This window comes from Sceloporus undulatus, chromosome 2 (genome assembly GCF_019175285.1).
Source record: "Sceloporus undulatus isolate JIND9_A2432 ecotype Alabama chromosome 2, SceUnd_v1.1, whole genome shotgun sequence".
NCBI classification, from domain to species: domain Eukaryota; kingdom Metazoa; phylum Chordata; class Lepidosauria; order Squamata; family Phrynosomatidae; genus Sceloporus; species Sceloporus undulatus.
In genome coordinates, this window is record NC_056523.1 from 169,667,742 (window position 1) to 169,685,225 (window position 17,484).

Genomic DNA, 17,484 nt, shown 5'->3' on the forward strand with positions numbered 1-17,484 from the left:
ACTGCATGCAGTACTGTACAACTCTATAATCATGCACCTAGTATAATGGTTAGTGTAAACTACAAATGCATAAAATGAAACATTCTTATAACTAAGATATAAATAATAGATGTAGAAAAGGTAAACAAATATTTACAAAAGACAATATACAATATACAAAAAGTGTGGTAGTATCCAACTGTTAACTAATATGCAATACACCATACACTCTTAGTTCTTATTGGAGAAAAGAAACCCACTTCACAGTAGAATATAGTAGAATGTGCTCCTTGTGAGTAGAATATATACCTTGTAATTAGCCAGATGACAATAAAACATCCACAATTGTATCTTTCCAGGCAATATAAATGGACAGTACAAGGAGCAAAGGACATGTTTCTGAAGAGTGTTTAATCAATAGCCAATGGCTTATCTGAATCTGAAGGAATAATAATCAAGGTAAACATAGATATATTCCTAATGAATAAACCAAAGGTCATACAAAACGCTGTTTGGTTTCAACATGAAAAACACTGTTGAGTTCATGGGACTACTTATCAAAATGAATGTCTCTGATTCAACCCATCGGGCTTGAAGCAATTTCTATACCCAGAGCATATTCATAAATGCAAATCTGTACCTATTACCACATGATTTAATGTAAAAATAAGGAACTCTACATCTCAATACAAACAGTGGATCTCCATAAATAACTGACTCCCATCTCCAGGGCTCTGTGTTCTCTCTGATGAAAGTATCTTCAGTCCAACCCAAAGATGGAATGTCCGCAAATGAGTGTCTCAGCTATTGCTAATTCAACTAATTCAACTATTTCAATGGTTATTATCAGTAATGAATTAATTCCCCAAAGTCTAACAGTTATTGGAAAGTTTTGTTTGTTTGTTTTTACTTTACAAATATGTTCTTTATCCTGTAAGTAAGTGATTAGTGTGGTACAGGTATCTCAGAGTTACAACCTGGGTCTGGTGTTGTTCAACATCTGTGTAAATGACTTGGGTGGGTTACAGACTGCCCAAAAGAGGCGCCTCCTCAGCGCTTCACTTCGCTGCACAGCTGCGCCACAACATACAAATAGCGCGGTGCAGCTGCGCAGCGAAAAAGGAGCCCAAAAAAGCGGCTCCTTTTTGCGATGCCACAAAGTGCCAAAGGTGGGGCTGCTACGTCGCAGCTGCGCAGCTCCGTCTAGAAGCTGCGCAGCTGTGACGTGGCAGGTGCACACGCCGTATGGACGGTGCTGCGCAATTGCGGCGCATGCGTGACGTGCTTGGGTTGCGGGGCATGTGTATGCTCCGCCCCGAGGCCACCCTAGCACGTCGCGGACACGCTGCAAACGGCCCGTCTGTAACCCGCCCCAGAGACTGATGCCATGGGGGCAGTCTTAACAAACTTGCAGTGCTACATTTTGGATGGGAAAGGGGCAGCAAATATCCAGTACAGTCGGCCCTTCTTATACACTGATTTTTATACACAGATTCAAGCATACACGGGTTGAAAATGTTCAAAAAAAGTATATATTGCAAATATCAAACCTTAATTTTCCATTTTTTATAAGGGACACCATTTTGCTATGTCATTATATTTAATGGGACTTGAGCATACTGTATTCAAAAAACCTGGTTGGAGAGCTAACCAAATGAATTTCAATAGGGATAAATGTAAGGCACTACATCAAGGTAGGAAAAATTATATGCACAAATGTAGGAAGGATTACACCTCAATTGGATATATGTAAAGGATTTTGGGGTCTGGGTGTAGTTACAAAAAATGGCAGTGGATGAGCCTTTGGTTTGATTCAGTAGGGCTCCTTAAATTCCTACCAGCTGATGTGGAATAGACTCAGTATAAACATCACTTTTTCGTATAAAAAAGAAAGAAAAGAAAAAGACTTATGATCTACCTAAAATTCATCAAACATTATTGTAAACCAAGTTGAACACTGTCAGCACCACTACATTTTCTTCCCGCACTGAAAAGCACTTGGTAGATTCAGAAGAAACTGGAGACATGACTTGAAATTCAAAAAATGGTTGTTAAATTATTACTAAAAAAGCCCACCACATTTTGGCCTCTGTCTACTCTTAGGACCTATTTTTAGTGTGCTACACAAAATTATAAAAGGATGGCATGCAAACACATAGCATCATGTTGTATAAAATTATTATGCTGTCTACAGCCTGTACACACCTATTTAGAATCAAACTTAAGAAATTTCTGAACCAGGAATTCGCAAATCATTGATGGGATGTAAAGACATGTGAACACAGGCTGAAGCTATTTGGTTGGGTTTTTAAAAAAAAACTTGTAAGAAGATTGTAGAAAAAATATAGATAGAATTCAAATAGTATAAGATCCCTTTGCATGAGTGAATGTAGATAATTTTCAGATAACATTCACATAGATATACGTAGAAGTGTATAGGGAAAGAGACCATCAGAAAATTCTTAAACATTTTTGAAAAGTGGGAGGTCTAGATCCTCATTCAGGCTTGTATTGACCAAGGATTTTAATTTTAAAATCCACCTACAGTACTTCCTTTTTAAGCAGCATTTTCTCATTAGTGTTCACCTTCTCTATACCCCGAAATCGGAAGTCTGTTGCAAAATGTTGTCATTCCAAGAAATGATTCCTAGGGGAGCCGCTATTTAATTGTTGCTTATATCAGAAAGGTGAGCCTCTATATTTGCCAGATCTGTTTTTGTAATATATTTTAGAGATCACACCATGTAGCCTACTTGCATCTGAGATTTTCTCACTGATAGGAATTGCCAAGAAAGCGAAAAGCGTGCATTAGTGCTACTGAACTCAATGAGGAGGGTAGATAAGGGGGATGAGAATCTGGAAAATAACAAGTAAGAGACTGGAAGAAGAGTGGGGAAATCTAAGATGGTGTTGTAGAGAGACAAACAGGGAAAAGGCTAAGAGTAGATAAATGTAAACCGAAGAGAAAAGTGAGCAACAGAGATGTGGGTTCTGGCTTTTGGAGCTCATGGAAGAGAAAAGAACATACACTGTGGGGTACAAAGGGAGGGAGGGAGAGTTATTTATTTATTTATATATCACTGACAATCTAATTTTCAATAAAAACTATGATAATATACATTTTAAAAAAGATTTTTAAAAAGAGGAAGAAAAAGAAACCCCACAAAACATAGCATATGTCTATGCCCCCCAATCCTAGCTGTAATGAAAAGATAAATAAAAAAAGAAATATATTGTTCTACAATTACAAATCCAGCTAAATAATAAGCATAACCATACATTATTACGTAGGGTTTCTTATTGCTCAAAAAGTCCATAAAAGGTTTCCAATCTTTCAAGAAATCTTCAATTGGCCTATTCTTTAGAACCCCTATTACCAGGGAGATTGAGGAATGTGTAGCAGAGCAAGGTGAAACCATGTGCGCTGTGGTGCACAGAGAAAATAATGCATAGATTAAAAAGAGAAACATTGAGCTAGAGTTCTAAATAAGCTTTAAGATAGTTAACATAGCGGCATGGCCCTCTTTGTTTAATAAAAATGGTCCTCACAGTGATTACTGTTGTGCATTCCTGCTCTAATCCATACATTTGTTCACCCAACATTATTATCAATTGCACAAACTCAATTTTTTTTTCAAATCCATTGAAGGATATCAAACACCTATTTTATTATAGAAATATTACTTTCCAGAGGCAGTTTGAACAATAGATTTAGACAGAATATAATTTTAATATCCATTGCAGAACATTGAATACTATGACTGTATCTCCTTGCTCACAAACTTCTATGGGTTAGGAACGTCTAGGCGAGCTGTTTTTATGCCAGTAGGATTAGCCAAAAAAGTGAACATGAAACAGCAGACCAATGTAGAAGAAAGATTACCTCAAAAAACTGCAGTCATACATGAAGTAAATCAGCAAATAATATTTGTTGGACTAAGTTCTAAAGTTATATACATTAAGATAGCAATGTCCAGAGTTGCTATGTAACCCACACCAAATAATTCAAATCTGTGCAAACAAACAAAAATTGATTGCATATTCAGAATAAATTATCTCAAAATGTAGGGTTTTTCAAGAATTTGTGTGTTTTGGCAAGGAGTCTATGGTCCAAAACTCACTGCAGAATTAATCCAGTTTGAGATCGCTTTAACTGCCCTGGCTCAGTACTAGGGAATCCTGGGCATTATAGTTTATTGTGGCACCAGAGCTCTCCGACAGAGAAGATTAAATGTCTCATGAAATTACAGTTCCCAGAGTTCCCTAGCATTTGAGCTACGGCAATTAAAGCGGTCCCAAACTGGATTTTTTCAGCAGTGTGTTGTGGACCTCAGATACTACAGAAAAGCTGCAGACTCAACAGGACAGAAAAGGTACCAGACATGAAAAGTACAACTAGGAACCAAGAAGAAATGCATCCTTGGTTTCCAAAAGCAAGCAAAAATGTATCTTTATTAATACCTAAAGCCAAAAAACATGTTATAAGGAATTCTTAAAGACCATTTCAATAATGAAACGCTTTAACCCTTTGTCAATAACTTTAAGAATTCGAGACTTAAAAACATTTTTCTCTTCAATGAATTTTGTAAAAAGGAGAATCCCACCTCCACACCCAAAGTAATGTGCTTTGCTAGCCAAATAAACACAGCCATTTGGTCCCAGTAAATTTGAAAGTGTGTCATGCAAAACCTCATAGTAATCAGGATTGTAAACAGTCTCTGAAGTGAGTATGATATCATATTTTGCTAAAGGTTTATTACTATTTAAAAGGAGCTTGGTAAACTCTGACCATTCCCCAGAAAATAATCTGCATTTAGAGAGCATGTCTAGGTTGAAATCTTTTCCCCCACAATGTGTTAGAGAGAGCTCAATAATTCCTCCATCATCATCACTCTGATGAGCACAGTTGACCAGAACATTAGGTAGGGTTATTTCTTCAATCACTGAGCTGTTATAGTCCTGAAAGTGGACTTCTTCAGCATTTCTTTTTAATGCAGCTATTCCCAGCAGTCCAGCCCCACAGCCAAGGTCCAGAACCAATTTGTGTCCAAACTGAATCTCAGCTTCTGACAAGTAATTCAGGAGATCAAAGGTACACTCCCAGATCTTCAGACCACCTTCATAGACACCTGGGATTAGGTCAGAATGAGAGGAAATAGGATCTGGGAACGCTACTTCCACCACTGAAATATCTGGGCAGTGAGTTCCCGGTAGAGTCCCCATAATTTTGTTTTCCAACACTTTGCTGACATCTGTAGGCATAGCATGCTCTTTGGCAGACTGAGGATCAGAAGGTTTCTTTGGCAGAGTCACCTCCCTGCTTTGACTCAGAGCAGAGCAGTCTGAGAGAGACTTCTGGCTTATTTGTTTTTCTTCTGAGGAAACCTCCTTGTGCTTTGTGCTTTCATTCTCTTGAACCACCTCCGGTGCCATTTTCCCAATCCCAGCAGTATCTTCTACTGCATTGTTTATGGAGAAGTTGAACTGAAATTCCATTTTCGTCTGAAGCAGGCCTGAGAAAGCAATATATGTCCAAAATATCAATATGGAGACATGATACTACATACCATCTTTTAAAAAAGGCCAAAGTTATATACAACACACTGCAGAAATAATCCAGTTTGACATGACTTTAACTGCTATGGGATTCTGGGTATTGTAGTTTGTTGTGGCACCAGAGCTCTCTGACAAAGAAGGCTAAATGCCTCACAAAACTACAAACCAAACCCCAGAATTCCATAGCACTGAGCCAGAGTAGTAAAAGTGGTATTAAACTGCATTATTTCTGCAGTGCATCTGGAACAATTGTGCCCGTTAAATCTGTTGCTGTTTGCTGTCTCAACCCACAGGGATTGCTAGGTAAGAAATACATGTCATTTCTGAGGAAGTGGGCTGAAGTCTAGGAAAGCTCATGCTACCAACTTCTCTCTTTCAGTTTGTTTCAAAGGCGCTGCAAGATTGCTTGGCATATTGTTTATCCAGATCAACACAGCTATGTCTTTGTATTATTATTATTATTATTATTATTATCATCATTACTAATTTCTATTTGCTTAACCCTTTATTTCTATATGTAGTTTTTAATGTAAAATGGATTTTTTTAAAAAGGCAATTAAAAAAAAGAGCAAAGAAACAACGCTTTTAAAAACTAAAAAACGGAAAAGCAAAACGCGGGTAAAGAGCCTGTCTATTGCTGCGTCCACACTTTGGAAACCATGCGGTTTGACACCACTTGAACTGCCCTGACAGATATGATGATGAGTCTGTCCCTGTCTTCCCACTCCACTAAATGCACCTGAGGAGGAAGTAGAGTTAAGTCTAGGAAAGCGCCTGCTGCCCCCTCCTTTCTTTCAGTGAGTCTCAAAGGTGCTGCAAGGACCCTCTATACACTGATGCCACATGCCTTTGAATTCCTGGCTGGATGCTATGGGATTCTGGGGGAGAGAGAGAGAGAGAGCGCTGTGGTGCCACAACAAACTACAACTCCCAGGATTCCCTCGCAGTGAAAGTGATGCCAAGATGGCCTCTTCCCCAGCAGGGTTCCCCCTAGGCTAGCCCTGGGCCAGGGCAGCCAAAGCAGGGTCAGCCTGGGCGAGAGGAGGAGGAGGAGGAGGCCGGCTTCCTGAGTCCCATTCCTCTCTCCGCAGAGGCCCCAAAACGGGAAGGGAAGAGCAGGGCAGGGGGAAGGCCCCAGGAGGGGCCCCACTCACCTCAGCCTTAATAGTAGTGGCGCTTATTCTTCTTCTCTCGGCGGCGGGCGCGGTGCCTGACGGGAGAGGCCTGGGCGCCGCCTCCTCCTCCTCCTCCTCTCTCCGTCCGAGGCGCCAGATTCGGAAGTAGGCCGCTACTGAGGGGAGCCATGGCCCAGGCTGAGCCCGAGGCGCTGTCGCTGCTGGCCCAGGTGGAGGCCTGGGGGCCTCAGGAGTGCCGGCGCCGGCTCCCCACTGCCCTGCCCCGGCTCCTCATATCCTTTGCCCGAAGGAGGAGGAGGAGGAGGAGGGGCACTAGTGGAAAAGGAAATGGCAGCCTTGTGGGGGCATAACAGCCAGGGTTCTTCTTTGTGGGAAGGGTGGCCTCCTTCTTCTCCAGCAGGAGTTTCCAAAAGGTCCTCCATTCTGGGCGGCTTCCTGGTCTCTTCCAGTTCTATGATTCTGGGGCCACACAGTGAGTGTATGCTTATGCACGCGCCCCTCTCTCTTCCATGCCACCCTTCTCTGAAGATGCCAGCCACAGATGCGGGAGAAACGTCGTCGGGAAGAAGGCAGTGACATTTATGTTAGAGTTTCTAGCGTTTGCAGTTGTTGGGGTTTTTTTTTGGGGGGGGGGTCTGGAAGGGTTTGTTCCTGATGTTTCACCTCCATCTGTGGCTGGCATCTTGAGAGGACGCTGGCAAGGAAGAGAGCGGGGTACGTGATTGTGTGGCCCTAAGTTGGGAGGAGTGATTGACATGTGCAGACTCAAAGGCTTTCATGGCCAGCATCCATAGTTTTTTGTGGGTTATTCAGGCCATGAGGCCATGTTCTGGAAGACTTTATTCCTGATGTTTCACCAGCATCTGTGCTTGGCATCTTCAGAGAATGATGGCATGGAAGGGAGTGGGGTATATATATATAAGTATAGGCCTTGACATTCAAGAACAGATCAACACAGAGATTAACATGTTAAACCACTTCCTCCCATAGCCCTGTTTAAATACTTGAAGGGGTGTCATATTGAGGAGGGAGCAAGCTTGTTTCCTGCTGCTCTAGAGACTAGGACCCAATGGAGCAATGGATGCAAGCTGCAGGAAAAGAGATTCCACCTCAACATTAGGAGGAACTTCCTGACATTAAGGGCTGTCTGACAGTGGAATACATGGAATACACTCCTTCTTCGGAGGGTAGTGGAGTCTCCTTCCCTGGAGGTCTTTAAACAGAGGCTGGATGGCCATCTGTCAAAGGGGATGCTTTGACTGAGAGTTCCTGCATGGCAGAAGGGGCTTGGACTGGATGGCCCTTGTAGTCTATTCAGACTCTATGATTATATTCTACGATTCTAGGGTCACACAGTATATATATATATATATATATATATATATATACACACACACACACACACACACACACACCACTCTTCTATGCCACCATTCTGTGATGATGCCAGCAACAGATACTGGTGAAACACCAGGAATAAACTCTTCTATAACATGGCCTAATAGCCCTAAAACCCACAAAAAAAAACTATGGATGCTGGAAATGAAAGCCTTTGACTTCACATTTCTAGCTTTTTGTTTTTAATGTTGTACATTTTTCTTGCATGTCTTACATTTTGCGATGCCTTGTCCTTCTTGGTGATGAGGATATCTGGTCACCTTCATAGTGTGGGTGTGGGTGTCCCAAAAGTATTAATAGAAGGTGCATCTACACTGTAGAACTAATATAGTTTGACATCACTTTTAAGTGCTATGGCTCCATCTTATGGGATGCTAGGGTTTCTAGTTTTACAAGGTCTTTAGCCTTCTTTACTAAAAGAACGCTGACGCCTCACAAAACTACAAATCCCAGGATTCTATAGGATGGAGGTAAGGCTGTTAAAGTGGTGTCAAACTGCATTACTTCTACAGTGTAGACGCACCCAGAGTGGCAGAATGGTTTCAGTGGAGTGAACTTGTTCTTATCCTCTCCATAAAACTTCACTGAGGGGAATCCAGTCTGATTGAAAAGTCCCAGATTTTATTCTTGTTCTTTCCAATTTTACATTGAAGAGCTATACATGTTAGACTTTATACAAGCTCCCCAGGCAGGTTTATTTTAAGCCAGTACAAAATTGGAAAGAAGAATAAAATCAGACTTTTCAATCAGTATGGATGAGAGTACCAGTCACCCTCAGGCTAATAACACCTAGACAGTATATTGAAGGAATTGGCTTCTGAATCTTCCTTGCCTATTAAAATCCTATGACATTCAATGGGGTCACCATACGTTGACAGGCAACTTGGTTGCATATACACACATGCATTATAAGAATAAAGGGAAATGGGGCAGAGAACCATGTGAAGCAAGGTTGGCTATTAATGAGAAATATTTGATTACATCAACAAGCAGATCCAATGGAAAATAAATTTAATAAATCCTACTCTAAACAGTTTTTTGGCAGTCTCTGTTGACAGATATATGTATTATTTGTTTTCCTTAGTCTTGTACTCTGTTTATCAGTTGGCTAACAATTGGAGCCAGCGTATTTGTAAGTAATTTAAATGCTAACTCTAGTGTGTACTTTCAAATGCTTGTCTGGTTGCAGTTATTGTACAAGTATTCATATGTGTAATGTATTCTGTCTTGCTTTTCTAAGTTGTTTTATGAATTTGCATGAGAAATACTAGCATTACATACAGTTGGCCCTTCTTATCTGCAAAGGATACATTCCAGACTTCCCCTGCAGATAAGAAAAAACATGTGACCTCTAGTCTCATTGTCCTCAATGGTGGCACAATGTGCATGCACCACCACTGAGAATGCTCCAACCCTGCATTCTGGCAACACCACATAAGGGGTGGGATGAGATTGTTCTTTGCTACTGCCAGGCTTCCACTGCTTCCTCCTCCGCCAGGGAGGTCAGGCTTTGCTGGTGCGGCAAGTCCCAGCCTCCAGAGACCACTCCCGGGCCGGGCTTGACTAGGACAGGCAGGGTGACAAACAAACAAAACAAACAGCTTCATTTATATACCGTTTCATACTGAACTAACAGTGTCTAAGCGTTTTACAACTGTAAGCTATTTGCCCCCAACAATCTGGGTATTCATTTTAGCGACCTTGGAAGGATGCAAGCCTGAGTCGAGCCTTATGGTTTTGAGTGAGTGGCTGCAGTACAGGCATTTATCCACTGCGCCACCAGGGCACCAGTGACCATCCCAACTTTCTTAATTCACAATCCTCTTAGTATTTCAGTAAGTATTTAGGAATGGATTTTGAGAGAGGAAAATTGTTGGAATTGAAAAGACTTAAGCATCCATCCTCACTTCTCAAGATTATTATGTTGTTATGGACTCTCAGGTGGGTTTCAATCCTGCCAGTAAGAGACACGTAAGAGGGTCTTGAAAACTCTGGATTGTGGCTTGCTTTATTGAATAAATCCATCTGTAAAGTCTTCCTCTTTTCCTATTGCTTACTGTAAACAAGTAATAGGCATTACCAATTTTTCTACTGACTTATTGTTGTTATAATTATATAACTTCCCCACACATTTGGCACTAGACCTATTCTCAAAAGAAACTGCAGTCCATCATATCTTGTGGATAAGCATACCTGTGTTTCTATACGTCGGTCTGTCCCAGTTAGAGTTTCTGTTTTCAGATGCCATCTTTTTAAAAGTTCTTTTAAGCACACAGCTCAAGTATGTTCTAAGACCCTTTGAGAAGATATTCCACTAAAATTTGAAGGAGAGTTCCAAAAACTGATACAAAGGTAATCCACTTGATTAATGTTGAGACTGAATTAAATATTTGAGGTGAGGATCCAAAAAAAACCTTGAAGGGTGTGAAAGGCAGGGCGTGACATTTGCAGGAAATAACATGGGGACAGGGAACTAAAAATGATAAGACAGGACACTGAACAGGAAGGAGGAGGGGATTTTTTAAAATTTGGAAGACCAGAAAAAAAAGTCATGCCCTGTCTCCCATTTTGGGAATGAGATACAAAACCTGTCCTCGGGCACACAGATACACCATCCATCTACCACCTGTTGCTGAATCCTGCAACATCCCCTACACCAGCTGGCCTGATCATTACTTCCAGATGGGGTTGGGACCTTGGAGCTGCATAGGAATTTGGCAACATGAAGGAGAAAATATGCAACTTTCCAGAAAAACCATGCTCATGGTGTTTTCATTATGTGCACAAAATTTATGCCAATATCAAAAATTAATATTCCCGGCTGAGTGACAGCTCTATAGTGTTAGATCCAAGCTTCTGATGCTGGCCCCAATGTGCTTAAACTTGCAGTCTTTCAAAATGTTATCCTACATCTTTCTCGAAGTGACCACTGAGCATAGGTTACTTATTTACTCCAAAAGTTAATCCTAGATGAAAATGCCAAAATAATACTTTCATATGTATTTGATCACTTATTTATGGTAAAAGGTTGCATTAATATACACAAGCATACAGTATAAGCTTCAGGTTTATTAAGCGTATCCAGAGGAGGGTGACCAAAATGGTGAGGGGTCTAGAAACCATGCTCTGTGAGGAGAGACTTAGGGAGCTGGGTTTGTTTAGCCTGGAGAAGAGAAGGTTAAGAGGTGATATGATAGCCCTGTTTAAATATTTGAAGATGTGTCACATTGAGGATGGGGCAAGCTTATTTTCTGCTGCTCGAGAAAATAGGACCCAGAGCAATGCAATCTACAGGAAAAGAGATTCCAGCTCAACATTAGGAAGAACTTGCTGACAGTAAGAGCTGTTTGACAGTGGTTTTTAAACAGAGGCTGGATGGCCATCAGTTGTGGGTGTTTTTATTCACATGCATGGCAGCTTTATAATTCTATGATTCTAAATAATGGTTTTCCTAAACTTACTTATTTACAGGTGTTTTAAGGACCTTGATGGAGAGATTTCTACCACAAATTAATCTTACTGATTTAGAGCAAACATTTTCATCTATAATATTGCCAAAGGTATGGCACTGTATTTTATGTACTTTTGTGCAAATTGAGAGACATCATCGGGGGGGGGGTTTACGGAGCCACCAGGTGACACTCTAAGAGAGGGTCACTCTCCACTGCTCCTCAAACCTGATGTTTGATAGAAATGGGCTGTGGCATTTGTCTGCATCCTTTTAAAACACTGAAGAGATGGTGTGAGTGGACGAGGCTCAGTGGGAGGAGAATGGAGAGGAGCCAGTGGCATAGAAAGCATTCATTTGTACTTAGAAGACTTTACTAGAGACAGTACTTACTACTTTAGCTTGGTAGTTCAGGTCTGAGAACAGACCAAAGGCTGGACTGACCAAAGGAGTAAACTTTCCCTTATTTATACAATTATACAATCTGTTTATACAATTTTCCTAGCTGTTGGGAGATGGATCACAGCTGTACACTTCACATTTCTTTGCTGTGCTATATAACCCTTGGGAATCTATCTTCCATCAGCCTGTCCTGAGGTGTGTGTGTATCTTTGCATTGGGACCCCACTTTCAAGCCATGGGATGGTCTCAGGCTTGGGTCCAAAACACACTGCAGAAATAATCCAGTTTGAGACCGCCTTTAACTGCCCTGTCTCAATGCTAGGGCATTCTGTGAACTGTAATTTTGTGAGACATTTAGCCCTTTCTCTGCTTGTCAGAGAGCTTTGGTGCCTAAGTGAAGTACAAATCTCAGGATTCCCTAGCACTGAGCCAGGGCAAATAAAGCGGTCTCTGCAGAAATAATCCGGTTTGATATCATTTTAACTGCCCTGGTTCAGTGCTAGGGACTTCTGGGAATGGTAGTTTTGTGAGACATTTTAGCCTTCTCTTTCAGTGCCACAATAAACTACAATTCCCAGGATTCGCTAACACTGAGCCAGAGCAGTTAAAACAATCTCAGACTGGATTATTTCTGCAGTGTGTTTTCAACCTTGGTAGAATTATGTCGCTGAGGGGCCCATTGGTTATGAAAGAATGCTGGACCCCTTTACTGAACGGACCAGAACGTTTCTCTGTTGTAGACCAGCTGCTACATCAGTTACCATCAGTAAATCTTTTTTTCATGATATTAGTGGCTGAAGAAGGGGCAGAAATTGCAACCAAGGCTGTTGCCACCTACAAAATTAATGCAGTTTGATACTGCTTTAATAATAATAAAATAATAAAAAAATGATTTATTTGTATCCCACCCAATCACAAGGAATCCAGGCGGGTAACAACAATTAAAAATACATTAAAAATACAATAAAATTCAAAATAATCCCTTCTCAGTCCCCCATCCCAGCGCTAAAACAAACAATATCAATAAACAATATAAAAACATTAAAATGGGATTAGCTAAAAATTGGGGGGGGGGAATTGGGTGTACAGAGAGAAGGACAGTCAGCAATTGCATTCATATATTCTTGTTCAGGGAGGGGAAGCTAAGTTGGGAGGGCCTATTGGAAGAGATCTGTCTTAAGGGCCTTCTTGAAGGCTGTAAAAGTGGAAATGTGGCAAATCTCCTCCGGCAGGTCATTCCATAGCTTCGGAGCAGCGATGGAGAAAACCCCTTTAACAGTCATGGCTGCACTATATGGAGTCCTGGGATATATTGTGGCACCAGAGCTCTCTGACAGAGAAGGCTAAATATCTCACAGAATTACAAATTCCAGAATTTCATAGCATTGAGCCATGGCAGTTAAAGCAATGTTAAACTGCATTAATTCTGCAGTGTAGATGCAACTAAGTTCTATCTCAAGCAATAGTAAAGGAGAAGGTATCTCCATTAATTAAATTAAATAACCCATAAGAATTGTACATGGAATCACACAAGCCCTGCCTTGGCCAGCAGAGTCAAAGATCCAGAAGGCATATGTATGATGGCCTTCCTAATATCTGGGCTTCTTGAGCCTTCTCCTTTCTCATGGCTCATTTCCTCATTCCAAAGGTGCTTGTGCAGTTCAGGACAGCTGACCACAGTACTGTACTACTGGAAATTTACATGCGTATGCAAAGGTCTTTAACTCTTGGCCTTCTTCACTAGCTGGGTGCTCATCTGGATTCTTCTGAACGTTCTCAAGGAGGGCATCTGTAGCATCGAGTAAACATTTATATTATCTCTTAATATGAAGGTTTTGTGCTTAGTTGTGACGGTTAAAATCACAAATCAGTACTGGGTTTTACAACATTATCCTCAATTTTTTTATCCCAGATTTGTCTTGTACTTAGAAATCATAAGTACTGGCAGTCAGTATCAGTCCTATAATAATGCCCTGAATTATGGTTGCATTTAATATATAGAATACTGTACTCACATTTGGTTCTCTGCTTCTGTTGTTTTAATCATAATTCTCTTTGTTCTAACAGACAGTAGAGTTCTTTGATCTTTTGTTATATGAGATATCAAGCCAGGCTGAACCATTAACAAGCCAGAATGAAGAATTACACATGACAGTAAAGAACCATATACAGGTAAATATAACAAAATTAATTTTGATAAGGGGAATTGCACTTATTACATTTTTGCTATGTTGGCCAAATGTTTCTTTTGTCAATATACTAAATTTATAAAATTTAAATCCATTGGGAAATTTGCAAGTATTGGGTTGTTTTAGCTGTTTTGTACAACATTGGCCTGTTTCTGCTAAAGGAATTCTGTTAAAATGTATAGAACAATAGACTTATTTTCAGGAAAGCAAATTGAAGTTTGTCTCCTCTTTATGTTTGACATAATTCAGACAGCTGCTGAATTATGACTGGCCTACACATTTGTCTTACCTATGCCCATTCTTATCCATTCTGACAATACAGGATAAATATTACAGGCTGTGTTCTCAAGTAGTCAGTTATTAAGCTTGGAGCAAAAAAAAAAAAAAAAAGAAAGAAAGAAAGAAAGAACAGAGAGTGACATGAAATTGACACTTTTTGCAGTGCTGCTGGACTAATTCAGTGGGCTGTTGGCAGCCACATGTTTTAGGTAGCACATGTAATCACAGCTTGAGTCAGTTGTTTAAAACCACCTATGTTAACGCTGGGTCAGTTATTCATACCTATCAAAATATCGTGAAAAAAATGATTATTGCATTTGACTTCTCCTTAATGCATATTAGTTAGCAAGTGGTGGCATTTGTATAAGGGCTCTGCCCATGGCAGTTGTCTAAAATTTAACTTACAAGTTCATGTTCCAGGGACTGAAAGCAGAGAACATAGATATTTACTTTGGCCTGTTACAGACTGCCAAAATAAAGCTGCTTTGGGTCTCTTTGGAGGTATGCTGTTTAAATGATGCATGCATTCTAAGAATCCGGAAGCTGCACCAAAGCTGCACTCCAGTGCTTAGGAATGGAGTGTGGCTTTGGTGCGACCTCCGGACTCTTAGGACCCATGCATCATTTAAATAGCATACCTCCAAAGAGACCTGAAGCAGCTTTATTTTGGCAGTCTGTAACAGGCCTTTATGTTTTTTTTTACTTGACTTGAGACAGTAACCTAGCAAATAGATAAGTTTTAAAATTTATGTTAGACTGTTGTTTCTGCTTGATGCTTTTATTAATAAGATGCTTTCCTATGCAGACCCTGGTACTAGTGCTGGAAGTATTAACAGGGTGTGTGCGACACATCTGTACTTTGCAAGAAGCTTTGCCATTGGATTATGTTCACAGTCTTCCACTCTCTGTTCTTCATATAATCAAGAAGACATATATACACTGCAAGGTTGGTGAATTTAAACATTGAATTGGTCTTGCTGCGTGCCTTCAAGTTGTTTATGACTTATGGTGACCTTAAGGCAAATCTGTCATAGGTTTTCTTGAGAAGATTTATTCAGAGGGTTTGCCTTTGCCTCTCTCTGAGGCTGAGTGTGACTTGCCTAAAATTATCCTGTGGGTTTCCATGGCTGAGCAGAGATTCAAACCCTGGTCACTAGAGTCGTAGTCCAATGCTCAAACCGCTACACTTTTCTGGCTGGTGTAGAGGTGCAATATTCATGATATAACAGAAAATAAACAGTTGTAGGCTTTAAAAAAAGACAATGAAATTTTAGAATCAGTTTTCTAATCCCCAGTATTAGAAACTGAATCTGAATTTGTATTCTCACTTGCTCTTCATGGTCTCTGTGACTCATACATATGGGTAGTTCTGCACTTGTGCAGCTCCATGTGTGGAAAGTTCTAGAGTTAGTTAGTGCTTTTAGCAGGAAGTCTGCCCCCTCTTGCTTTCATCTAGTCCTAGAGCTTTCCAACCCAATCTGCTGAGTTCCTTTTCATCTGCTGTGCTAGCATCATCATAGGGAACTAAGTCCTTGGAGCTTAGACCTGTTTTGCTTCAAATCTTGTTCTTTTTTAATGCTTTTGGTGAATTTTGCTTTCTGTTCTTTTATTTTTCCTGTATTTCCTTTAGTTTTTCATCATGCATTTTTTTTAGAGCTGTAGGTTGGTTTTGTCTACCTTTTCCCCTCTCCTGTTTGCCAGTTTATGTCTTCTGTGGGCCTTTTTAAGAACTGCCTCAAGTGTTGCCAGAAGAGTCTCACTCTGTTGGTCATTTCTGTTGTCTCCTCTGTGTGCTGAGACTCACATCATTGATATCTACATTCACTGCCAGCTTTTTATACCCCAGGCCCACAGAAACTGAGCCTCTTGACAAAAGGCATTCTGGGAAGCTGCCATAAATACATGACTCAAAAAAAAAAAAGCTGAACTAAAAAAAATCTTAAGCAGATGTTTCTTCAAGCTGGAGAGCCATGGAACACCTTGCTGGGAATCCCTGTACTTTGCATTTGCAAGGATCTGTCTCTCACTCTGCTTCTACTGTTTCAGGTAGCCAGACCTATTCATATATTTGGTCAGGTCTTGGTTCTGAGAACTCATGGATTTTCATTCAGTACCACATGACCAAATTGTTAAATTGACCAAAAGTTCAATGTGGTCTGAATTTTCTGTTCTTTCTAGGAGACTTGGGACAATCAGATTCCTCATTTTGTATTTATGTGACATCTATTTCTGCTTATGTTCAACCTTTGTCTCACACCTCTTGGTTTACTCACCCTTTAATTCAAAGTTTTCTCAGGAGATTTTGGTATTTTCATCAAACAGTCTCACCAGTGATACCATCTTGAAGACTATCTGTTGTTTTGTTTCCACTCATCCCCCCCCCTCATTTAGACAGCTCACAATCTGTGACAATTGTCTCTTATATTTTAAAGTTGCCTTTCTAGTGGCAATCACATCTGGGAAAAGAGTGAGTGAACTTGTGGCCCTTTGATCATATTCTCTTTTCCTTCAGTTCCATCATGACTGACTGACCTTATGTCCAGGTATTTCCTTTTTGCCAAAGGTTGTTTTTTGCTTTCAAATATCAAGCTATTGAACCTTTTTCTACAACCTGTCTTCAGAAAAGGACAAGGCCCTAGCCTTTTCTGTTCAGTGTTCTTCATCTTTTGCCACACCCCTCAATTATTTGTCACTGATGGGTATTACAGGAAAGGCTCCACAGTTTCAGCTCATAAACTATGTTAAGTGGATACCTTACACCATTAAATTGACTTACCAACTAGCTGAATTTGAACTTCCCTCTGTTGGTCAGAATTCACTCCAGAAGAGTGTTTGCAGCTTCCTCTGCCTTTCTGGCAGGAATATCTCTGCAAGGCATCTGTAGAACTTCTACCTGGTCATAGCCATTCACATGTCTCTCTCTACAGACTAGATTTGTGCTCTTGTGACTATGCATTCTTTGGCAGAGCAGTGTTATCTCAGCTATGTCATAACCTTTCCCCTCCATTTTAATTAGTAGCTTGCCAGTCATCCATATTTATGAGTCACAAACCACAAAGAAGAAGAGGTTGTTTACTTGAAATTGGTTCTTTAAGTG

The 17,484-nt window shown here is 40.4% G+C and overlaps 2 protein-coding genes across 5 annotated transcripts in view; one reads left to right on the forward strand and one right to left on the reverse strand.

The window, feature by feature from the left end:
- Positions 1-347: 347 nt before the first annotated feature.
- C2H1orf112 (chromosome 2 C1orf112 homolog) overlaps positions 348-17,484 on the forward strand; it is a 59,497-nt gene continuing 42,360 nt past the window's right edge. Inside the window, exons 1-5 of one of the 4 annotated variants that reach the window (XM_042451408.1) lie at positions 6,817-6,943; positions 9,162-9,201; positions 11,541-11,629; positions 13,987-14,091; positions 15,193-15,333. In XM_042451408.1, the coding sequence (XP_042307342.1) occupies positions 6,839-6,943; positions 9,162-9,201; positions 11,541-11,629; positions 13,987-14,091; positions 15,193-15,333 (480 nt within the window). In that variant the 5' untranslated portion in view covers positions 6,817-6,838. Of the gene's footprint in view, positions 439-6,816; positions 6,944-9,161; positions 9,202-11,540; positions 11,630-13,986; positions 14,092-15,192; positions 15,338-17,484 lie in introns of those variants that run through there. The other 3 variants (XM_042451409.1, XM_042451410.1, XM_042451411.1) reach the window with 3 other exon arrangements.
- Positions 3,024-6,815, reverse strand: METTL18 (methyltransferase like 18). The gene is made up of 2 exons (XM_042451417.1): positions 6,690-6,815; positions 3,024-5,492 (listed from the first exon to the last, which is right to left on the reverse strand). Exon 2 carries the CDS (start codon positions 5,473-5,475, stop codon positions 4,459-4,461), a length of 1,017 nt encoding a protein of 338 aa, XP_042307351.1. The 5' UTR covers positions 5,476-5,492; positions 6,690-6,815; the 3' UTR covers positions 3,024-4,458.